General features: G+C 45.9%; 1 protein-coding gene across 2 annotated transcripts in view; it reads left to right on the top strand.

Annotated features, from left to right (window-relative positions):
• The first annotated feature begins 16451 nt into the window (after nt 1–16451).
• Nucleotides 16452–19453, top strand: part of DCC (DCC netrin 1 receptor) — a 571720-nt gene continuing 568718 nt past the window's right edge. For both annotated transcript variants that reach the window (XM_069774824.1, XM_069774823.1), the window contains exon 1: nt 16452–17164. In XM_069774824.1, coding sequence (XP_069630925.1) covers nt 17074–17164 — 91 coding nt within the window. In that variant the 5' untranslated portion in view covers nt 16452–17073. The remainder of the gene's footprint in view (nt 17165–19453) is intronic.

Below are 19453 nucleotides of genomic sequence, written 5' to 3'. Positions count from 1 at the left end.
GAGCTTCCAGCTTTATCCCACAAGCTCTGGCCCACGCCACTCGGGATCAGACAACATCAGGGAGAGAGTAAAGGAAAGGTTCAATTGCTGCTGTCCTGGGTAGAAACACGAAGAAGCTCAAGTCAAGGTTTAATTTTCCAGGAACTACTGATTCAAAAATTACAACCGTTGACATTAATAATAAATTGCACTCCTACGTAGTTCTTTTGGTTTAACATTTCCCAGGGCCTCACCTGGGAAGCCAGCATCATGACCTCATTTTACAATTTGCAATTGTAATTGCAAGTTGACAATTTACGGTTCCCACAGGGAAAAGCAAGGCAGAGATGAAATGAGATATTGCTGCAAGGACACAGTGCAGAGGTGATTATATGCCCCCATTGCTGAGCCCTGGCCCAGCACTCTGTGCGCTGGCTGTAGTGCAAAATGACCAGTAGTTTGACTTTACAGGTTGCCCAAAATAACGAGCGTTCAATTCTCAAGAGATGTATTGCAAGATGCTAGGAGAATGTCACCTCCCAGATCTTTTGTACTATGCCAGAATCATTTATTTCTTTTTTCTTGGAAGCAGACCTGTTGCTTGACACGTATTTATATATGCCTGTTATAATCGCATCTGTCAGTTATAGCTTTTACGCAAGTGCATTCAGATACAACTAATTGAAGAGCTGAGGGTTAAATTTCTCCTGCTTAAACTGAAGGTCAAACTTCTCAGTACATCAGTGAAGCTGGCCCTTAATTGCTAGTGCTCATTTCAGATAACGAAAGCCTGCTGTTTCTTCAGAGCCGTCTGCAGATTCGTAATTTCCAAGCTATGAGTTTGCACTCCTCCATTTTCATAATTCAGTAATCTGTTACAGTCCAAAAGACTTTGGTTTCTGACTGTCAGCACTATGTAAATCTACAAGTTCCTGTGTAGATCTCTGAACGGACGTGGTTTCGTTTGGAGGGTTTACTCTAGCCCTCGCCGGAGCCCTGGGCTGCAGCACAGTCATGGAGAAGTGGGATTTGCATGCCTGCAGTGGGAAGATGCAGAGATATTTGTGCTGCTCTGGTTATATAGGCTCCTAGAAACTAACTTAGCTGCTTCTGAAAACAAAAACTAACCATAACTGAGGTTCAAATCATTATAAAGGATCCAGGTCCCAGGGCCCTGAACATGGAAGTGGGATTCAGGCCACTTAACTTCTGTGTGAGTTGGGCAGGTCACTTAATCTCCCTGTCCCTTACCTTCCCCTTTCATAAATCTCAGAAAATTTGAGAGATGTTATTTGGGAAGTGCTGTGAGATTTAGAGATGAAAAGCAGTAACATCTGATGTGTCTACAACTACACGTTATAATTGCAACATTACTGTATAAGATGAATATTTAAACAAAATATCTATATACAGATATCAAACTTTTAAGTATCTCTTCTAAGTAAATTTATTTTGGGCTTATATGTAAACAAAAATGGGCAGAATGTGCTCTTTTGCCTTCATCCCTAGAAAGGCCATTTTATTGAGAACATGCCATATAGGGGCAGGGTATCTCTCAATTTGGAGACAGCAGGTTTCCCTCAGTGGTAAGCAAGTAACCAAAAGTGAGAGTTAATTGCATGATGGAATGAAGGTACCAAAATAACTTATTTTATGTGCCAAAAAGAAGGGAAGGGAAGCAGAAAATAGGAGAAAATGTACAATAAAATAGGTGTAGACAAAAGAATCATAATTAAACAAATTACTACAATAGAAAAGCATCTACAAAGAAGCAACAACATAGGTAACATGCTAATTTCCAAAAGTGCTAGAAGACACAAATAAAACTGTATTTTTCGCAAGCAGTTGGTGCAATGAAAAATGTGTACTATTAGATGTGTCTGGCAAAGGGAGACCTTGTGGGAAAAGAAGTCATCGAAGAATTATAATATGCCATTATTATGCCCTTGGAAGCATAATGGGGAGCGTGCTCCGAGGAGCAGTTTGGGAAGCAGGGAGGAGCGTGTGAGTTATTTGCAGACGTAAGTCCAGGCCCATGGACAGAGCGGTCCCCCTCGAGGACAGCGTGATGCAGGGACATGGGTGCCCTGTACATTAGGGACTATATAGTGACCTCCTGTAAAGGGGCAGGTGCCTGGCTGATCCTCTGCCCGCAGTGTCTCCGTAAACCCCCGAGCCAGGCACATACCACTCCGCACACTGCGATTACTCGTGCAGTAGGTACAGTTAGAGATAAATAACAAGCAGCATAGTAATAACAGTCCTAATAAATAAATAAAATAAAACAAAACCTGCTTGTTCTCATAAGAGTTGTAGGCTCCTGGAAATTAAAATCTGTAGCTTGTGCTGTACAGAACCTATGCCTTTTTATCACTGTGCCCTAAGATGAAATGTCTCCTTCCTGCTTTTATTTTTTTCCAACGTTGCTCTTGGACAGCACATAATTATTGCAATTTGCATGTTGCATGATGTGGGACTGTACCTTTCAAATGCCAGCATGTAGCTGTGAAGCCTAAAGGAAGCGCAGAGGAATCCTAGGAAGCACGTGCTGACCCTGAGACCTGCAATTGCTGTAGTGTCAAATGAGTCAGACAGACTCATTTCTGGTCTAACTTTCCTCCAGCTGGCAAGGATTCCAGTAGAGGCCAATACAGAAAGCTTCTGAAAAAGCCATTTCTAATTCCCCCATCACCCATCTAATTCCTCTGTGCTCCTGCAGTTTCTGAGAGGGTCAGTTGTGCTGTGCCCTGACTCTTCACTGAATGCCAAGGCAAACAGGGTTATCCCCGGAGATGTAGGTGGCAAAGGTTAAGAGCTGGAAAGGGGTGGATGGCTTTTTGCTCTACCTGTTTCTGCATTCCTGAACACTGTACATTCCTGTACATGAGCATCGTGGAAGCTCCATAACCCTGAACAAGTCCCAGTAGTATTAACAGGAGCTACGTTGCACGTATTGTGTATCGTCCAGCCTGAGTTCCAGCTGAACCCTGAGAGCTTTTACTGTTACATGCACACTAGCAATATTTTATTGATCTACCAGCCGTGGTTTCTAGGTTATCATTGACAAACTTCACTTCAAAAGCCCAATGATTTGGTTGTCAGAGAAGGTTGGAGTCGGAGGGTCCCTGGGTGCAGCTCCAGGCGCTTCCTACCCAGGGAAAGGACTTGCCCACAGAAATACAAGCCCTGTACCACGCGTCAGGTTCACCCCAGGAGACAGTGCTGCTATGACCATAACTTGCCATCTTGCAGTGATAAGTAAATGACATCTTGGGGTTAAACATTTAATGAGACTTTAAGTTTATTATTGTAACAACTTTTACTGGCATCTGGCACGTAACACAGATGCATGAAATTTTGTTTAAGCGTGAGAAACATTAACAAAGCAAATTGCCTTTGCTTGTGTGTGCTTCAGAAGCCCTTATTCCACAGCTGTCTTACATCTTACACTATGTGTATGTATACACACACACACATACTATTGCTGTGGTTTGTAAACTCTCTTCATGTCTGCATTCAAATAACAACCTCTGGTCTAACTAGGGGGGAACATTGCCAATGCTTGGAACATCATGAAATGACATGAAATGATCTTCTACAGCAGGAGAGAGGGAAATAAAAAACCAGCCTTGATAACACACTTCTTTAAAAAGCTGCACGATGAATGCAGACCACAAGGACTGCTCTGTTATGAAAAGTATTGTGCACCGTTGTGTATAGGTACAAAACCTTTCAGAGAAGGAAGAGTGCCATGTGAGCTCTAAGCTTGACATTTTAATAAGGGAAATATCTCATTTTAACTGTGTATAGATTATTTCCCCCTGAGGCTGATACTTTTTTTTTTTTTTTATATAAAGGAAACAGGAGAGCTATCAGCAGCTGCAACCAGTGTATATGACATTTTAAGGCAAACTCCTATAGTAGATAGCAGAAATACAGTATTTGCTTAACACTATATTAATAAATATGTCCTTACTCATATATTCTCTGATAAGGTCCTCAAAGGCATAACGAAATGTGGTGATAGAGTTCATATGGGTAGGAGGTTGGTATAAACTCATGCATATAACTGAAGAAAGATGTACCTTTATAAGAAATGGCCAAACTGCACTGCTCTTGTTCCTGGTGGGACCAGTGACCTATTTTGACCTGTACTGGCTAGATGGGCTTTACTTCTTCTTCTGTGTAAGCAGGCAGTGTCTCCCCATAGATGTTCTGCCAGTAGGGAAGAGGCAAACCTGCGATGTACCTCTGGTCCCCACCATCAGCCTTCTCTGCCAGGTTTCAGCCTTCATCTCGACCTACGCCGTCCACCCGGCTGTTAACTCTCCTTCTCTTCTCACACTTGCTTCTTCCCGTTTCTCTGATTTTCCCTTGCATATCAAGACTGCAACTCTGCCAAGTGTTTGTGATAGCATCTCCTCGCTGCTGCGTACCATCACTCTAAGGACTGGTGTTTTTAGAGCCAGTGCAGTCGTTTGTCTGCCCAGTCTCCAGTAAAATCGGTTGTGTTTCCAAAGCTGTGAGGAGACTTTGAAAGTTGTACCTGAATCTTCAGAGCTAAGCTGGGTCACAAGTTGTGCCTGCTGTCAACAGGACAGGATCACAGTGGTTTGTGGCCCTCCTTCTCCTTTCCACCTCATCTCTCAGGCAGGATTTGGATTACCTCTTCCTTTACTGCTGAGGAGCAGGAGACCCTTGGAGATAGGACCTAAAGTCCACCTCTAGCAGCAGCCAGTGCCAGTTGCTTCAAAGAACTGACTATTTAGCACAACTGCTGCAAGTGCTATGTGGTAATTTGGTCTTTCCAGAGCCCTTCTTCAAGCCTACATCCTGGTTTAAGACTTAAAGCAAAAAGTTTGAGGTATGCTCGTAGGCGTTCGTTTGGTTTTTTTTTAATTCACTCTGTATCTAGTCATGGTCTCAGATTGAAAAGGGCTTTTGTGTGCATTATCCTGAATACTTCTGCTGTACTTCTGCACCATCTTAAGCATCTTACCCCAAAGCTGCTTCTTTCTTCCTGCCTACTCTTCAAATTTTCCCATTACTTATTTTTTTGTCTGAACTCTGTAACTAGGTATGGTCAAAAAGTAGCGTTGGCAAAAAAACAACCAACCAACCAACACATAGAAGGCTGTCTGTTGAATTCATTTTCAGTGCACACTCTGTCAAAAAAATCATGCATTGGGTGTTTTGCTGCAGAGCATGCCTGAAGGAGGCAACGCATGTTATGCTATATTCTATATTTCTGCTTTTGGAGGTTGCATGTTCTGTTTCAGTACGAAGGTGTAGCACAAATGGAAATTCTGTACACACAGAGCTACTGATATTTATCCAGATTTCTGGAAGCTCAAATCTCTCTTAATCCACTGTTTTACTCTGCTCCTGAATGTCAGCTTTTGTTGCATACATCCTTTTTGAGATACATAAAAAACCAAAGCTCATCTTTAATATCAGTATAAGAGGTGGATTTTATGTTCTGTAGGTTTCAGTTGCTTACTCAGTTGTTACGCTCAGATATTCAGTGGTAAGCTTTTTATTGTATACTACAAATTCCTTGAAAGTGTTACTGTTTTGTGACCTGGAAGATTTACAAAATACTTTTATGTGACATACATCACACTGGGACATTTCTTGTTGCCCCTGGCATGCAGGATGGGTTATTGTATTGACTTGATTATCGGGCATTTGATAAACCTAATAAAGCACTTCCCAACATCTGTGGAGCATTAGAAGTAAGTTAATCCTGACATCATGAGATGATAAGACTTTTTTTGAAGAGTGATTCCCTGAAATCAGCCTTCATGCTGGAAATAAGTGAAAGCTAATTAAAAACTACAGTTCTCAAGCAGGGATTACAGAAACCTTGGCCATTTAGCATGAATGACAGTACAGTGAGACATTTCCCCAGCCAGATTTCACAGCCAGAGCTCTAACTATGAGGCAGGGAGGATGATTTTCTCTTCTAAAGCAGAACATTCCCCTGTGCTGTACTCTTCTTGTCCTCTTGCTGGTTACATTTCTCAAACTATTATGGTACTTCTATTATATTCGTATATTTTGAATTAATGTTGAAAGAAGTGGAGGGGGGTGAGAAAACCTGGAATAGAACTTGATATGAATTGACATCTGGAAGCCATATTGATTTATATTCATGGAGAAATATAATATAAATATGAAGAGAAAGGAGCTAACAACATGTATAACTGCAAATAGGTTATCATATTATCTTTGCCTTTTACTTCCCGTATTGCTCCTGAAATTTGAAGGGCTCTTTTGCATTCCTGGTCTCCTCTTGCTACTTGTTGCTTCAGGTTTTGGATGAAATGATACTGATTTATAGAAATAAATAGAATAAATTAACAAATTAGAAAATAGTGGGTTTTGACTGAAGACGTGTAAGTGCTTGGATATTAGTTAATGAGTTTCATGTGCATATCTAATTGGAGTATTTTGGCATCCATTTTGTAGCACTGAGACTGCAAGCTGTGCTCCGATGGTAAAACAGTGGTAGCACTGGGAACCCCCTTTGGTCTGCTTTGGTTCAAAAGCTCTGGACTTACTGAGCATGAGAATGTCCATCCTAGTGAAGGACATATCACATACTTCATTCAGCAGCAATGTAATGTCTGGAATGATGATTTTGAGAGATGTTGAGCAAATCCTGTCATTACATTATGGTTAGAGCACTCAGTATTTCCCAGGAACGGCCTCTGGGGAGGGAGAGTGAGAGTGAAGATTCCCACCTCTATTTTAGGCAGCATTAGGCAATTAATTGAGTTGCGTTTGAATGAAGTCAGAAGCCTGATTTCCTTACGGAGTGAGTGGAGAAAAATTAGGTACCTTTGGGGATGTGTCTGAATCAGAATGTCAAAATGCTCCTAGAAGAAACCTATCCTATAGAAAAGGGCCATTATCTGTAAAAGTCAGGCCTCCATTAGGGGTTTTTTTGGGTTCCAAGATCTGTTTCAAGTCTCAAAAAACTTCTAGGTAACTCTCCAAAAGTCAGAGAAAAGAAGTTCTGGAAGCAGTATTCAACCTCCATGTTCTAACTCCCAGTGCAAGTTTAAGACACAGAAATGTCTTAATAATAAAAGATTGATCTAAAATACAGGAATAAAAAGATCAGTTTTAGGAAGAGAAATGTTATTTAGCACGCTCTCAGGAGCATGTAGCAGATTTCAGTTGCTACGGCTGTCTTGTGGACGGTCAGCTGTTGTATCTGGGGAAAAAGTGTGGATGTCTCCTGCCAGCATGGAGTGACCGACGCTGCAGAGTTACATGGAGAAACATTAAACCCATGGCAGCCTCTGCTAACTGAGATAGCTGCAGGTGCTGAATTTATTCCAGCAATGGGAAAGTGTAACTTTGGGTAAGTGGATTGTTAATGGCCAATTCTTTGGCAGCCCAACAATAGCACAATGAGATTAAACAGCTGTAATGATCATTTGTCTGCAAGTATCAGTTTACTTTCCATTAAAAAATATGGTAGCTTTTCAAGCTGAAACATGGATTTTAAACCAACAAGGGGTCTATAGGAAAAAGAGGTTTTGAAGTGGCAAATAACTACTGGCTAACATTTAGACTAGCATTAGGCAGCATATTCTGTTTCTCATTGGGAGACATGGCTCGGTTGGCGAGCTGAGCCGCTGTGGGCTATTTTTCCTTTCATTGTAATTTTGTCTCATCTTGGACACAGTCCTCCTAGTAAAGGACTTCATATTTGAACAAATTGCTTCTCAGTCTGAACAGTCCAACACAAAAAAGAAAAAATGACCAGATGCTTGTCTCTTTCCCAGAGGGAAAAGCACAGTGGTCTAACCGTCAAGTTTGACATACCTAATCAGTAGTTCAAGCCCTGGCAGTCATTCAGAGGTAGATAATGCAGACTTGATATTTTGGCTGGGGACTGGATGGTGTAAAGAATTAGGCCCGAGCAAAACAGTTTCCAAAGGGAGCTGACAGAAGATGAAAACAAAATTTGTTCAGTAGCGTAATTTGTTGTCAACATGACTGCTCTGAGTTCACAGGGTGTTGGGACAGGTGTCTTCTGAACCATGACATGAGAAAATCCAGAGGAAGGCAGAAAAGAGGCTTAGCTCGTGAAGCTGGCAGAGGGCAATCTGTTCTGCGGTCGCACAGCCCTGCTTTAACCCATACTGAACATTGCGCCTGCCCCAGCCTGGTCAGGCAATGTTTGTGTGAGAGGTGTGAGAGGATCTCAGTAGCTTTGACAGTTTGTAGTCAGTAGCAAGGAGTTTTCCCAAAGTGAGCCATAAGTGACCCTGTGGTCCCCTGCCCAAGGCAGAGGTATGGCTGTAGGTACTCATCGCAGGGGCCACCTCTGCCTGTGGGTAGCTAATATCCTTTTGATCCCATAATTACATATTAGGAGTGCTGTCACTTTTCCTGCTAATTTCTGCAGGGACGGGTTCAAGGCCAAAGATACACAGCAGAGAGAAAAACTGGGCATGTGGCTTTACTTCCGTTACTGGCATCATCTTGGGATCATTGATAACGCTAACGCAGGATTCAAAGTCATAGCTACGGTAAAGGTTTAGGCTCTTCTACAGGTCGGGTGCAAGAGGAGACCATGATCGTGCAGCCTTGCTCACAGATTAGATGCTGTCTGATGGACAGGTGTGCCCTGAGGTGTCAAAATCAGTTGCTGCCCCAAGCAAAGGGACTAGAGGGACACATATACCAGATTATTGGGTCTGTCACAAGTTAGCATTAAGGTGTTACCAATTACGAATTTAGCTGGATCTAATGAAAATCTCTCCCATCTCTGATTTATAAGAGTTGCAGGCACTTCCTTACAAAATTCCTGGCATTTAAATTTAGAGGTCATAAATGATTTTCTTATCATTTAATATTAGCTATAAAATATCCATATTTTAATATATTAGTGTAATCTAAGTGTTATTAGCTGTAATCTTCTGAGACCTGCTATTGACTGAGAGTCTGATTTAGCAAAGCCTTTCTTTCAGCTCTTGCTTCCTTTTGCTCTTGTGACTAATCTGATGACATCAGTGGGGCCTGTCTGATTGTTCATGCACTGAAAATCAGACACGTCCCTGAGAGTCTTTTGGCAATCTGTCTACAAATAACTTCTGTGCCCTGCTAGTTGTATAAAAATGGATTTGTTTGCAAACAGAGGGGTCATCTGGATGAGGATGAGGGTCAACAGAAAGGATGAGGTTCTTCCAGAGTTTGGATCACCTGATTTTAAAGGAGATGTCTAAGTGATGCATTGAAACTGTGTTTTTTCACCCTATGGACTGTAATGAAGAACCTCAGATGATTAGGTCAGGTGGAGACATCTGCATTTTACATGCCAAAAATTTAAGGCAAAAGAACACGCCAGGATTGTGCCAGTATGTGGGGAATCTAGCTTTTGCTGTTAGCACTGTCACTTATTTCCCAGGGCAGTATAGGAGAACGGATTCGTGATGCTAGGGTTCCTCCAGCACCTTCTCTGGGGAGCAGCAGCATTTGCTGAGGATGAGGATACAGTGATCAGCATTTGCTCTGAACTCTAAAAAACTCAGAACTTGAAATCCGTGGAGGGGATGCACAGGTTCCTGAAGGGAAATCAGTGCTTGCAGGGAGAGGTGCTGGTGGTGGGTAGGACTAGCTGGGGCTATAGGAGTCTGTCTGGAGGACAGAGTTGGTAAGAGGAGACACTGTGGCTCAGAAAGCTTTGCTCTCAGGAGGGCAGAGTACAGAAAGGGCATCTGGAACCCAGAAAATACACTGAATTGGTTCTTGAGCGCTGTCATAAGATAAGTGTAGTTTCCAAAATCATTAAAAATGAAGCAAATTCACTCTTCAACCTAACTCTGACAGGCAGCTTCCCCATGTAAGCATGAGGATTTCTGAAAGGGCAGGCTCTAATTTCAGTAAACTATGGGGGCATGAGGCAGTGTGTTGGGCACAGGTAGACTTCAGGATAACCTTCAGGAAAATGCAGAGAAAGAAGCTGTGCCTTTTGCAGAGGGAGGCATGAATTGCTGAATTTTTGTAGCATGTGCTGGCACAAGGTACTCTGGACTTTGCCCTCACTCTCTTTAGGGAAAACAAATCTTTCCAGAAGACTTCAAAACTGCTTTAGGAGAAGAAACATCTTGGCAATCCATCAGAGAACATAATGCACCAGAGGCACCTGAACATCTGATGGTAAGTCAGTGAGAATTTCGCAGCTACATTTTACTCTGAAAGAAGGTCACTTTCATAAATTTATAAGGCTGAGCTGACTCCCATATGGCATGATGTCCAGAAAAGTTCACAGTTCATCCAGCTGGGACAGGACCAGTACCTACTTGCGTAAGAACAGAAAAGTCGGCAGTTTTTGTTTGTGATCCTCTAGAGAAATGCCACTTGTACCTTCATGTAATTTCCAGGAACGAAACTTTTCCTAAGAAAATGCCCATCTGGAATTACATCAGTGAAAATGGAGGACTGCTGACCTTGAGAAGAGCAGCATGTGAGCGAATGTTGCTGAGACATCTCTCACTGCTTGTGCTTGATAACTTTGAGAGGATCTCAGCTGCTGAAGTCCAGGATCATCAAAGGAGGAATGACTGGCATCTTTAAAAGTTTGGATATTGCAGCAGACAAACCATTTAATCCTATTTATTACAGCAGATTTACTGTCCTTTGTTCAAGTGACAAAGTTGTTGTGGGAGGAGAGGGGGAGAACTAATTTATTTTGATGAAATAAGGGAGATAACAGGAAGGTCCAAAATACAGCTGCATCCCTATAACCTGAAAAGTGAACTCCAGGAGAAGTATGGCTGGTATTCACATATTGTGGTATCCTCTCTGCCGTTCCTGGCAGTGCAGCGGTTGCCGAGCCTGTGGGATAGATCTGCAACTACCCCTTGCTAGGTGAGGTTCCCTGTAAAGTCGGAGCTTGGGCTGAGGGTGCACGTGATCTGCGAAGGGCTCTCTGGACCAGTGTGGATGTACGATACATGCAAGTGGTCACCTGGTCCCAGAGGTGAGAACCAGGGATGGTGCCTGACTGACCGTGCTCAGGCGCGGGGAATTTAAAAGCACGGAGATTGTGCGCTTGTGGGAGGGCCCGGCCACCGGCAGCAGCCTGAGGGATGGCCACCTTTACCTGTGATGTGACAGTTTTATTGCTCAGGATGGAATTCAGCTTAAGTGCTGCGCGGACACATATTTAGAAGATGCTTGGTGCACAGGAGAATGCAAACCAATGCAAGGACTCTGCAGAAGAGAAACAACATTTAGATATACCAGCTTGACTTACAAGTGGCAAAACAGGAACAGCGATTAAACTCTAATCACAGGAAAACAAGAACTTATCATACAGCGTTAGAGCTAGATTTCTTGAGGCGGCAAATCCAATACTCTGCTTTAGAGGAGGGCGAAGCCACAGATGCACTGCTTCCTTCAAAAAATGTGCTGAGGCAATTGAAGTAGTTGCTTGTCTTGCCAAAGCAAAAAGCATTCTCTCTTTTGCATGAAAACTAAAGACTCTTACTTTATCTCATCTGTCTAATAAGCTCATTAATTGTAAGCCATTTAGTTAATTTAAGGTTCTTTGTAAGAGGGACTAAATTCTGCTCTGATGTATGTTGCTGTACTTCTGGAGTAACATCAATGTGGCTGTTATTGTGGCTACTTAATGATTATGTTAAGAAAACTGCAAGCTAAACAAAAAGAACAAAGAAATTAAGTTAATTATAACAAAAAAATTATAAAGTCTATAAAATGCATTAGGCGGCACTTCATAATGGAAAGATGCCACAGACATGGAAGAACGTACACTGAACGTTTTGATCTTTAAACGCATTCCTACAGTACCTGGTAGGAGAAGGTATGCTTGGCAGCAGGTGGAGATGGCAGCTTGCACGGGTAGGAGGAGGGTCACGGTGTGAAGGCTGGAGAGCCAGGTAGGAATGAAGCCCTGGGATGGGTGGGAGCCCACGTGAGGGAGAGCAGCACGTTGAGGGTTGGTGGGAAGAAGAACAGGTAGGAAAGGAGAAAACTTCCCTGCAGCTTCGTTTGACTTGCACCAATTTTCTAATTATGTTTAAAAGGCACTTAAGTAAGTGTGATGAAATTATGTGTTCTGATCTACCGCATAGTTGGATGAATTCATAAAGGTGTATAAAATATTCCTTGTAACAAATGAAAGGGGAGTGGTAATTCTGGAGAACAAAATTACATGAGAAGGAGGTAATTGCACATAATCTTACGGTGGATAATAGTACCTTAAACATGGTTATTGGGATGTAAAAGTCGGTAAAAGAAATGTTCAAGTTTTTGAACAGGTCTCTTGAGGTGGAAGGAACCAGATCCTAGAAAAAGTGGTAATGTGTTGCAGAGTGAACTCTGCAGTCTTCTGCCTTGAATAGTCTGTTGAGCACTGCACATCGTGGTGGTTAGAGAAGGAAAAGCCTACTTGTTCATTCCGGGTGAGATGTACAAAGGAAATCATACGTGATGGAAAGCATCACTGTGGAGCTGAACTCCTATGGCCCTGGGGCAGACTCCACGGTGCGATCAGAGTATCAGCTGTTGCCAGTGACTAGCGGATATGAGATTTTAATTTTGTGGACAGGAATGGAAATCTCCTCCAGCCTAGTGAGTGCTTTTAACCCCTCACCTTCAAGGTCACACTTGCTCTTATAAGTTCTCAGCCTGTGAATCTCCAGGTTTTTTCTGGCACAGTAGAAGGGATGGGTTTTGGCTGAGGAAGGCAGCAGGTTTTACTGGAGACTGTGTATGTGCGAAAAAGCCTGTTGGCAATAAGCCTAAAAGTAAACCCAGGGCTGATTTTTAATCTCCACTGCAGGACCTATTGCAGTTTTTAGGATCAGGATCTGACTTGAAGACCCTTCCCAGGTCTTGGCTCTGGGACTTTTCCATAGCCTAAGGGAAGAAGGCAGCTGAGCAACTCAGGCAGTTGTCCCCCATCTTGCCACAGCAGGATGCAGTGACTGATGGGGCAGTTGTTTCTCCTAAGACCCAGATTTGGCTTTTTGGGTCTCTGTACCCCCTTACTTCCAAAAAGACCAGCGATGCTTGCTTCCACTGATGTGGAGCCCATTTGTTTTAAGGCACACACAGCAGCCTTTTATCCCTCAGGATCTGCATTCAGATTGAAAGCAAAAAATGAGTTCAGTGGTGAAAACCTGCTCGCCCATTTCTGAAGCTCATAAACCCCCAGTGCACAGCCCAGCACAGTTGGCAGTCTGTTCCTGAAGAAGCTCAAGGCAAAAAAAAGAGAGATCACATGTCAGAAAGCACAGCGCTTGCCTATTTTCTGCTTGGTTCACATCAGCTCTGTTTGTCCTCCACTAACATTCGCTCAGAAGTTGGAAAAAGTACATAATTGCCATATAACTCTGCTGGACAACTTGGGAGAGTACAGCTGCTTCTAATATTCTGTCTTTGCTCATTGTTTACTTTCACATGCAATTCAGCAAGACTTACTATGTTTTCACTACTAGAATACAAGCAAAAGTTAAATAGAAAACCAAGATACGGAACTTGCAAATTGCAATGCAAAAACTCCCAGTGACATCTTGAAACAGCTGAGCTGCGATGGCATGGTTGTACCAACAGTCCTGTTCACTCTGTAGCCTTAGGCTGACCAATCCAAGTTTTACATGTCTTTTTTATAAATTAGAACATTTGCTTGCTTCACCCTAACCACATTTTGCTCTTCAGGTTTCACATAGCACATAGAGTCATGTGCTGGGTGATAGATTCTGGTCCTGCTTGGGGTATTCTTGGTCACATAGCCTTGCACCTGCAGATGTTATTGTGCTGTTTCTTAGGGAGAGGTCTGCTCCCCAAGGGACTGGTAGAATCTCAGAGAGAAACTCCCATCTCAATGTAGTTACAAGTTGTAAGGAAGATTATCACCATATGTTGCTCTGTGTGTTCAAATAGAAAGGGTCTTGGCCACATACTGGCAGAAGTCTTGGTTGCATTTAAAACAGAAACCTGCATTTGCTCAGCTTGCTATTTCCTTGGAGCCAAATCCATATTTAGAGTTAAGGCTTTTTTGTATTTGTAAAAATAGGCTTTGCAGGATGAAAAGTGTTTCTGCTACGTGAGCACACACTCAAGGAAAGGCTGACTTTGGAAGGGCAGTTTTTAGAAACAGGTTGTGAAGAGCCACTTGTTGCTCATGCTGAGAACAATGGTGTTGTGTAGCACCACAGAACTATGGGCTCGCGTGTTGGAACGTGCTGGGAAAGCAGAAGGGAGAAAACCCATCCCCAACTACAAATGCCTGCTACACATAGTCCTTTCCCTTTCAATAAGGGCTGCTCTCTTTTAGCCTTCATGCTAATGGACCAGGTGCAACTTCTCGTGCGGTTATCTCACATCGCAGAATACTTATTGAGAATAGAAGATGGAGCAAGACTGTTCAGAGAGAATCCCTTTGTGCATCTGTGGGAATCCAGAGCATGGAGGTGTCCGACCACCAGTAAGAAAGTCAGCATTGCGAGAGCTGCGTTGAACACTCGGGCTGTAATTTTGGTGCACATGCAGAAGGAGCGATGGTGCTACTGAAAACAGAGATAAGGCAGGTCACAGATGAAGTGAGGAAAAAAGAGAAGACAAAAATATGAGGAAAACTAGAGAAGAGCAGAAGCAACTTGCAGACAAACAGCAACAAGCGCTGGAAATAGTCTTTGCAGAAAGGGATGTCTCGCAAAGCCAGAGCAGAGGATTTGGTGTGTGAAAGCTCCTGGGGACGGCAACGGGAGTGCCCTTGAGAGCAGGGGATGGTGAAGGTGGTGGAGCAAAGTCAGTCCGTTGTGAGGAATAGGGTGGCAGGGTGCCTTCCCCAGGGCCCTTGCCTTGAAGTCTGGGTAATTTCTAGAGAGAAACGCCCCACGTGCAGAAGTCTATAGTCAGGTAGTGAAGGCATTTCTAGAAGACCTGTGCCTGACCGGTGGAAATTACCTCAGCCAATTAGTTGTCTGAGCTCCTCGGCTTTCATTTCCTACCCAACATGTGCTTGTTCCAGCAGCCAAAAAGTTACTGAAATGCGTGTGGCAGCTTGGTATGTTCCGCTTCCAGGAAGAGCGGGTGGAGAGCGGCCAAGTAAGCTGTACAAGGTTGGGGTTCCTCGGGTGCTGGCAATGCTTTTGCTGCTGTGGAGACCACAGTTTGACCTAAGGCATGACACGCTCTAATTAAGCCAAAGCAACGATTGCAGGCAGAGCATATTGGTTTGCTGATTATTTTAAGTTATTCTTGCATAAAGTCATGCTGAAAGTCAGAATCCCAGAAGAACAACATCCGAGCTGCAGACTTCTTCCTGGGATTTGAATCCCGTTTCCCCTGAGGTGCACTTTATGCAAATGTTGGAGCTGTTGATTCTCACTCATCCACGATTCACGCTCAAGAGAAGACGCAGCCAGCGCCACCACCATGGCTACGCACTCTTTCTCTGGCAGGAGAAGGCAGCCTGGCCGTGGCCCGGGATGATGAAATGCCCTCCATCCCGCCTTCATGCGCGAGCACGTCCAGCGATGCCGCAGCACGCTCTCAACCCTGACAGCCGGCGACTGGGGCTGCTGCGGGGCTGCACGGGGTCTCAGCACCCGGCTCCCGAGCGTTCAGCACTTGTGAGCTGCGTCAGGTTATCCTGAAACAGCCCGAGAGCTCCTAAACAGCAATTTACCCTCTTAGATCCGGCTCACTTGCTGCTTGGATTGCAATTGGAAGTGCTCAGTCCCTTTTTCTTAGCGTTTCACCCCAAATTATGGATTTTCTGGGTTACATCATGTATATCCAGTGCTGTATTTTGGCTGCTATTCAGCCACCCCCTAAGGTTTAAAACAGGGCTTTCAGGTGCTCTGGACCCCACGCCCTGAGCCCTGGTATTTGTTGCTTTGGAAGTGTTGGTGCCGATGCTGAGCCGCGGGATCTTCTCAGGGCTGACTTGTGTGGTCTGAGCCTACGGCCTCTTGGTTTTTGCTTTCTGACTCTCTCCTCTTTACATAATTTGTTTTTTCCTCAAGCGCAAAATGAGATACCTGGGAGAGTCCCGTCTTCCTCGCTCGGAACAGTTCTCTGTGCCAGGCGAACCGTGCGGGTTTCTCTCCCGCGGAAGAACTCTGAGAACCCACCTGCGGTGGCTGGAGCTGTTCGGAGGAACACCGGGGACACCCCACGGGGGAGAAGCAGAAAACGCTGCTGCTGTGTGGGGAAACCGAGAAAAAAAAAAAAACCAAAAGCAAGGCGAGAAGCACGATTCCCACCTTACCGGTACAGCCGTAACCGAGGCAGAAGCCGGACCGATCCCGGCGGGCCGTTCCCCGAGCGGCCCCTAGAGGGCGCCGCCGCTCCCCGGCGGGGGCGCTGCCGCCGCGGCCGCCGCTGCCTCAGCGCGGCCCGGCCCGTCCTCCCGCCGCCGCTCCCGCCCGCCGCCGCCTCCCGCCTCCCCCCCCCGCCCCTATGGCCGCCGCGGCTGCACGTCCGGGCTCGCAAGGCTGCGGGCGGCAGCGGCCGTAACAAGTGAGACGCCGCCGCAGACCCCCGTTCCGCCGCCGGCTGCTTGCGGCGTTGCCCCGCGCCTGCCGGCAAAGGAGGCAGAGCCGCACGCTCCCCGGGTTGCACCGCTCCCGGTTTTCGTTGTTTTTTTTTTTTTTTCCCCTACGCGTGCACCGGGGCTTCCCCCCCTCACCCCACCAATTTTTATCCTTTCTTTCTTTCTTTTTTTTTTTTTTTTTGCGTTGGACATGGAGCCGCCGCGACTCTTTTGATGCACGCCGGACGGCTTGCTTCTTTTTTTTTTTTTTTTTTTTTTTGGGGCAGGATTTTCCTCTGTATGCTTTTCCAGCGGTGGGAGGACCCTTCCCCATCCTTCCCCGTCTCCTTGAGTTAGTTCCCTGCGCGCTCGGGAGCCTCGGAGCCTCCTGGACTGAATGCAACTTTTTTTCCTCCCTCCGCACCCCTTCCCCCTTGGCTGATCCCTGTCAGCAGGGACCGAAAAAGAAAAGCCCCGGCGAGGAGGAGGCAGAAGGGGCTTGTGCGTGCATGTGTGGTTGCTGCTGGTGCCCGGCACCCGAATCCGTAGGTGTGTGTTGAAATATGGAGAATAGTCTTGGATGTGTTTGGGTACCAAAGCTGGCTTTTCTCCTCTTCGGGTTTACGCTGGCGAGCCTGCATCCTCGAGTCTCCGGTAAGTCAGCTCTGCCTTATTTCCCTTTGCGCTCCGGGGCGAGGGGGATTTTTCTCCGCATCCCGAAGCAACGTGCCCCTTTCTCTGGTGCTAATGGACTTTTCTCACCCTCTGCAACCACGATTTTGGTTTTTCGGGGGGTTTTGTTGTCGGTGGTGCTCGCCAGCGTGAGCTTTTGCATCACTTCCCACAGATGGGAAGGGGGAAGCGGGGTTAGAAGCGCCTTGCGCAGCCCTGGAGAGAAAGGGCAGCACTGGAAAGAAGGAAATCCGTGGAAAATAAAGGAGAAATGTGGCAGGAGGTGGCATAATAGGTGTGTAAGCGTGTGTGCCGTGGTGGCGGTAGGGTTAGTTCCCCTTCTCTTTTGCACCTGATCCCGCTTGCGATTGGATATATTCGCCTATAGCTTTTGGGGTCTGTGTGCTGAAGCCGAGGGAAGGGGTTGCCTTCACTGGGTAAAGGAATAAAAGCAGCAGATGAGTTAGCAAGGCAGAAAACGCGGTTATCCGCAAAGCCTCTTCCAACTCTATTCGGCTGCGATTCTTTGGGGCTGCACCTCTCTCACCGCTCTTGGCAGGCACGTTTTCTAATTAAAAATGGCAAAGCCAGTTGTGTGTGGAACCGGGGTAGGGGAGGAACGGAGGGGACTGACACAGTGATGCTCCGGGGCTACTTGTGCGGGAGGTAGAGAAGGGCTCGGCGGTACACAGATCTCTTATTCAAAAAGAAAAGAGAAATGGGAGCGTGAGCCAAGAAGTGTTAGGAACTAAGAAAGTGCAGCTTTGATTTGCAGCAGGCTCGGGGTGTGAGTGCATGGTGGAGGGAGATGCGTGCAAGGAAATAGTATTCTCTAGTGCTCATTTAATTTTCTCCAAAAGGAAAGGAGGAACACTTCAGTAGCAGAAACCTTGGGAAGGGGGAGTCTGGAAAATACAAAAAGGGATCTGAGCACACGTCTGTGCACACTGCTTTCTCAGCACCAACGCAGGAACAATGGGAACCAACTCCCCACACCACGCACACCAGCACTAAAGCAGGTTTTTGTGATGGGGAAAGTGCTGCATATGAAGCGTTTTGCGAAAGATCCTCAGTGTCTTCTGGAAAAGCTCAGGTTATATCAGCTGTATGCAAATGGTAATCGCCCACGGAGGTGGTGCTTCCTTTAGACAAACGGGGGTATCTTTTGATTGTCCTGATTTTGGGGAGTTAGCAAGTAAACTGGAAGATGCTTCTCTGCCAAACCAGGAGGTTTATTTTGCATGCGCGTGTACGCACGTTTGTGCATGCGTGTCTCCAGCATTGTCCTCTGCAATTACTTGCGTGGAAGGTGGGACCCGGGCAGTGGGAGCCGGATAACGAATAGGTGTCTCTCTTGCCTTTCCATCTTAAAGGCTGGGAGACATGGCAGTGATCCTCCTTCGTGAAAGATGATTGACTCGCAGGCTGCTTTGCTGCCGAAGGAGGGGATGGAGCGAGAGCCTCTGTGCGTGAGCGCCTGAGGAGTGAAGGAAACCGTGTGCTGTGTCAGGGGCCAAACGTGCTGCAAACCCACTGCTCCCACAGCATCGGTATTGTTTTGTGGTACACGGAAGAAACAGGGTGTTTTCCAGCAGCCCATGTTGGCTGTGCGTTTCACGCCCCATCTACGATACACAGGTGTTTAGTGCACTGATTTTGAAGGTGGCATCTTTGCGTTGCACCCAATTCCTCGCACTGCGCTTCACAAGCTGCAAATGGGCAAAGTTTTCCCAGCGTCGCAGCCCCGGGGGCAGTCGTGAGTTTGTGCTTTCCTGAGCGCCCCTGTCGCCATCCCAAGTCAGCCGACAAAACCGAATAAAGCGGGTCTTGCCCCTTTCGGGTAAGGCTGCAGCCTCTGCTCATGGCTTTTCCACTCCACCCGCGAGCTGGCGCGCTGTGGGCAGGAGGTGCAGGCAGGAGGTACGGGCAGCACGCTGTGCCTGGCACGGCACGGGCGGGCGGCGAGCACTGCTAACAAAGGGCTCCTGGAGATGCTGCACAATGGGGCCGGCTCCTCTCTTGCTCCCTGCCCAAAACCCAGAGCTGCCGTGGGCGTGCAGGGGTGCGTTCAAAACTTTGGTACTAAAGGGCAGCGGCGCGTCCATGTGTGGGCAGGGACATGCTGCTTCCGCGCCGGAGTCAAGTCCCGCGCCTGTCGGTTGCCATTGTGCGTGAGGGCCAAAATGTTTTGGGGGATGAGACAAAAAGTAAAGCGCAACATCAGACTCTTTCTGGTTAAAAACGTGCATAAGTGGACGGAAGAACAGATGA

Source organism: Haliaeetus albicilla, chromosome W (assembly GCF_947461875.1).
Source record: "Haliaeetus albicilla chromosome W, bHalAlb1.1, whole genome shotgun sequence".
NCBI classification, from domain to species: Eukaryota; Metazoa; Chordata; class Aves; order Accipitriformes; family Accipitridae; genus Haliaeetus; species Haliaeetus albicilla.
The sequence above is the reverse complement of the archived record's forward strand: the minus strand, read 5'-3'. Positions and strand labels throughout refer to the sequence as shown.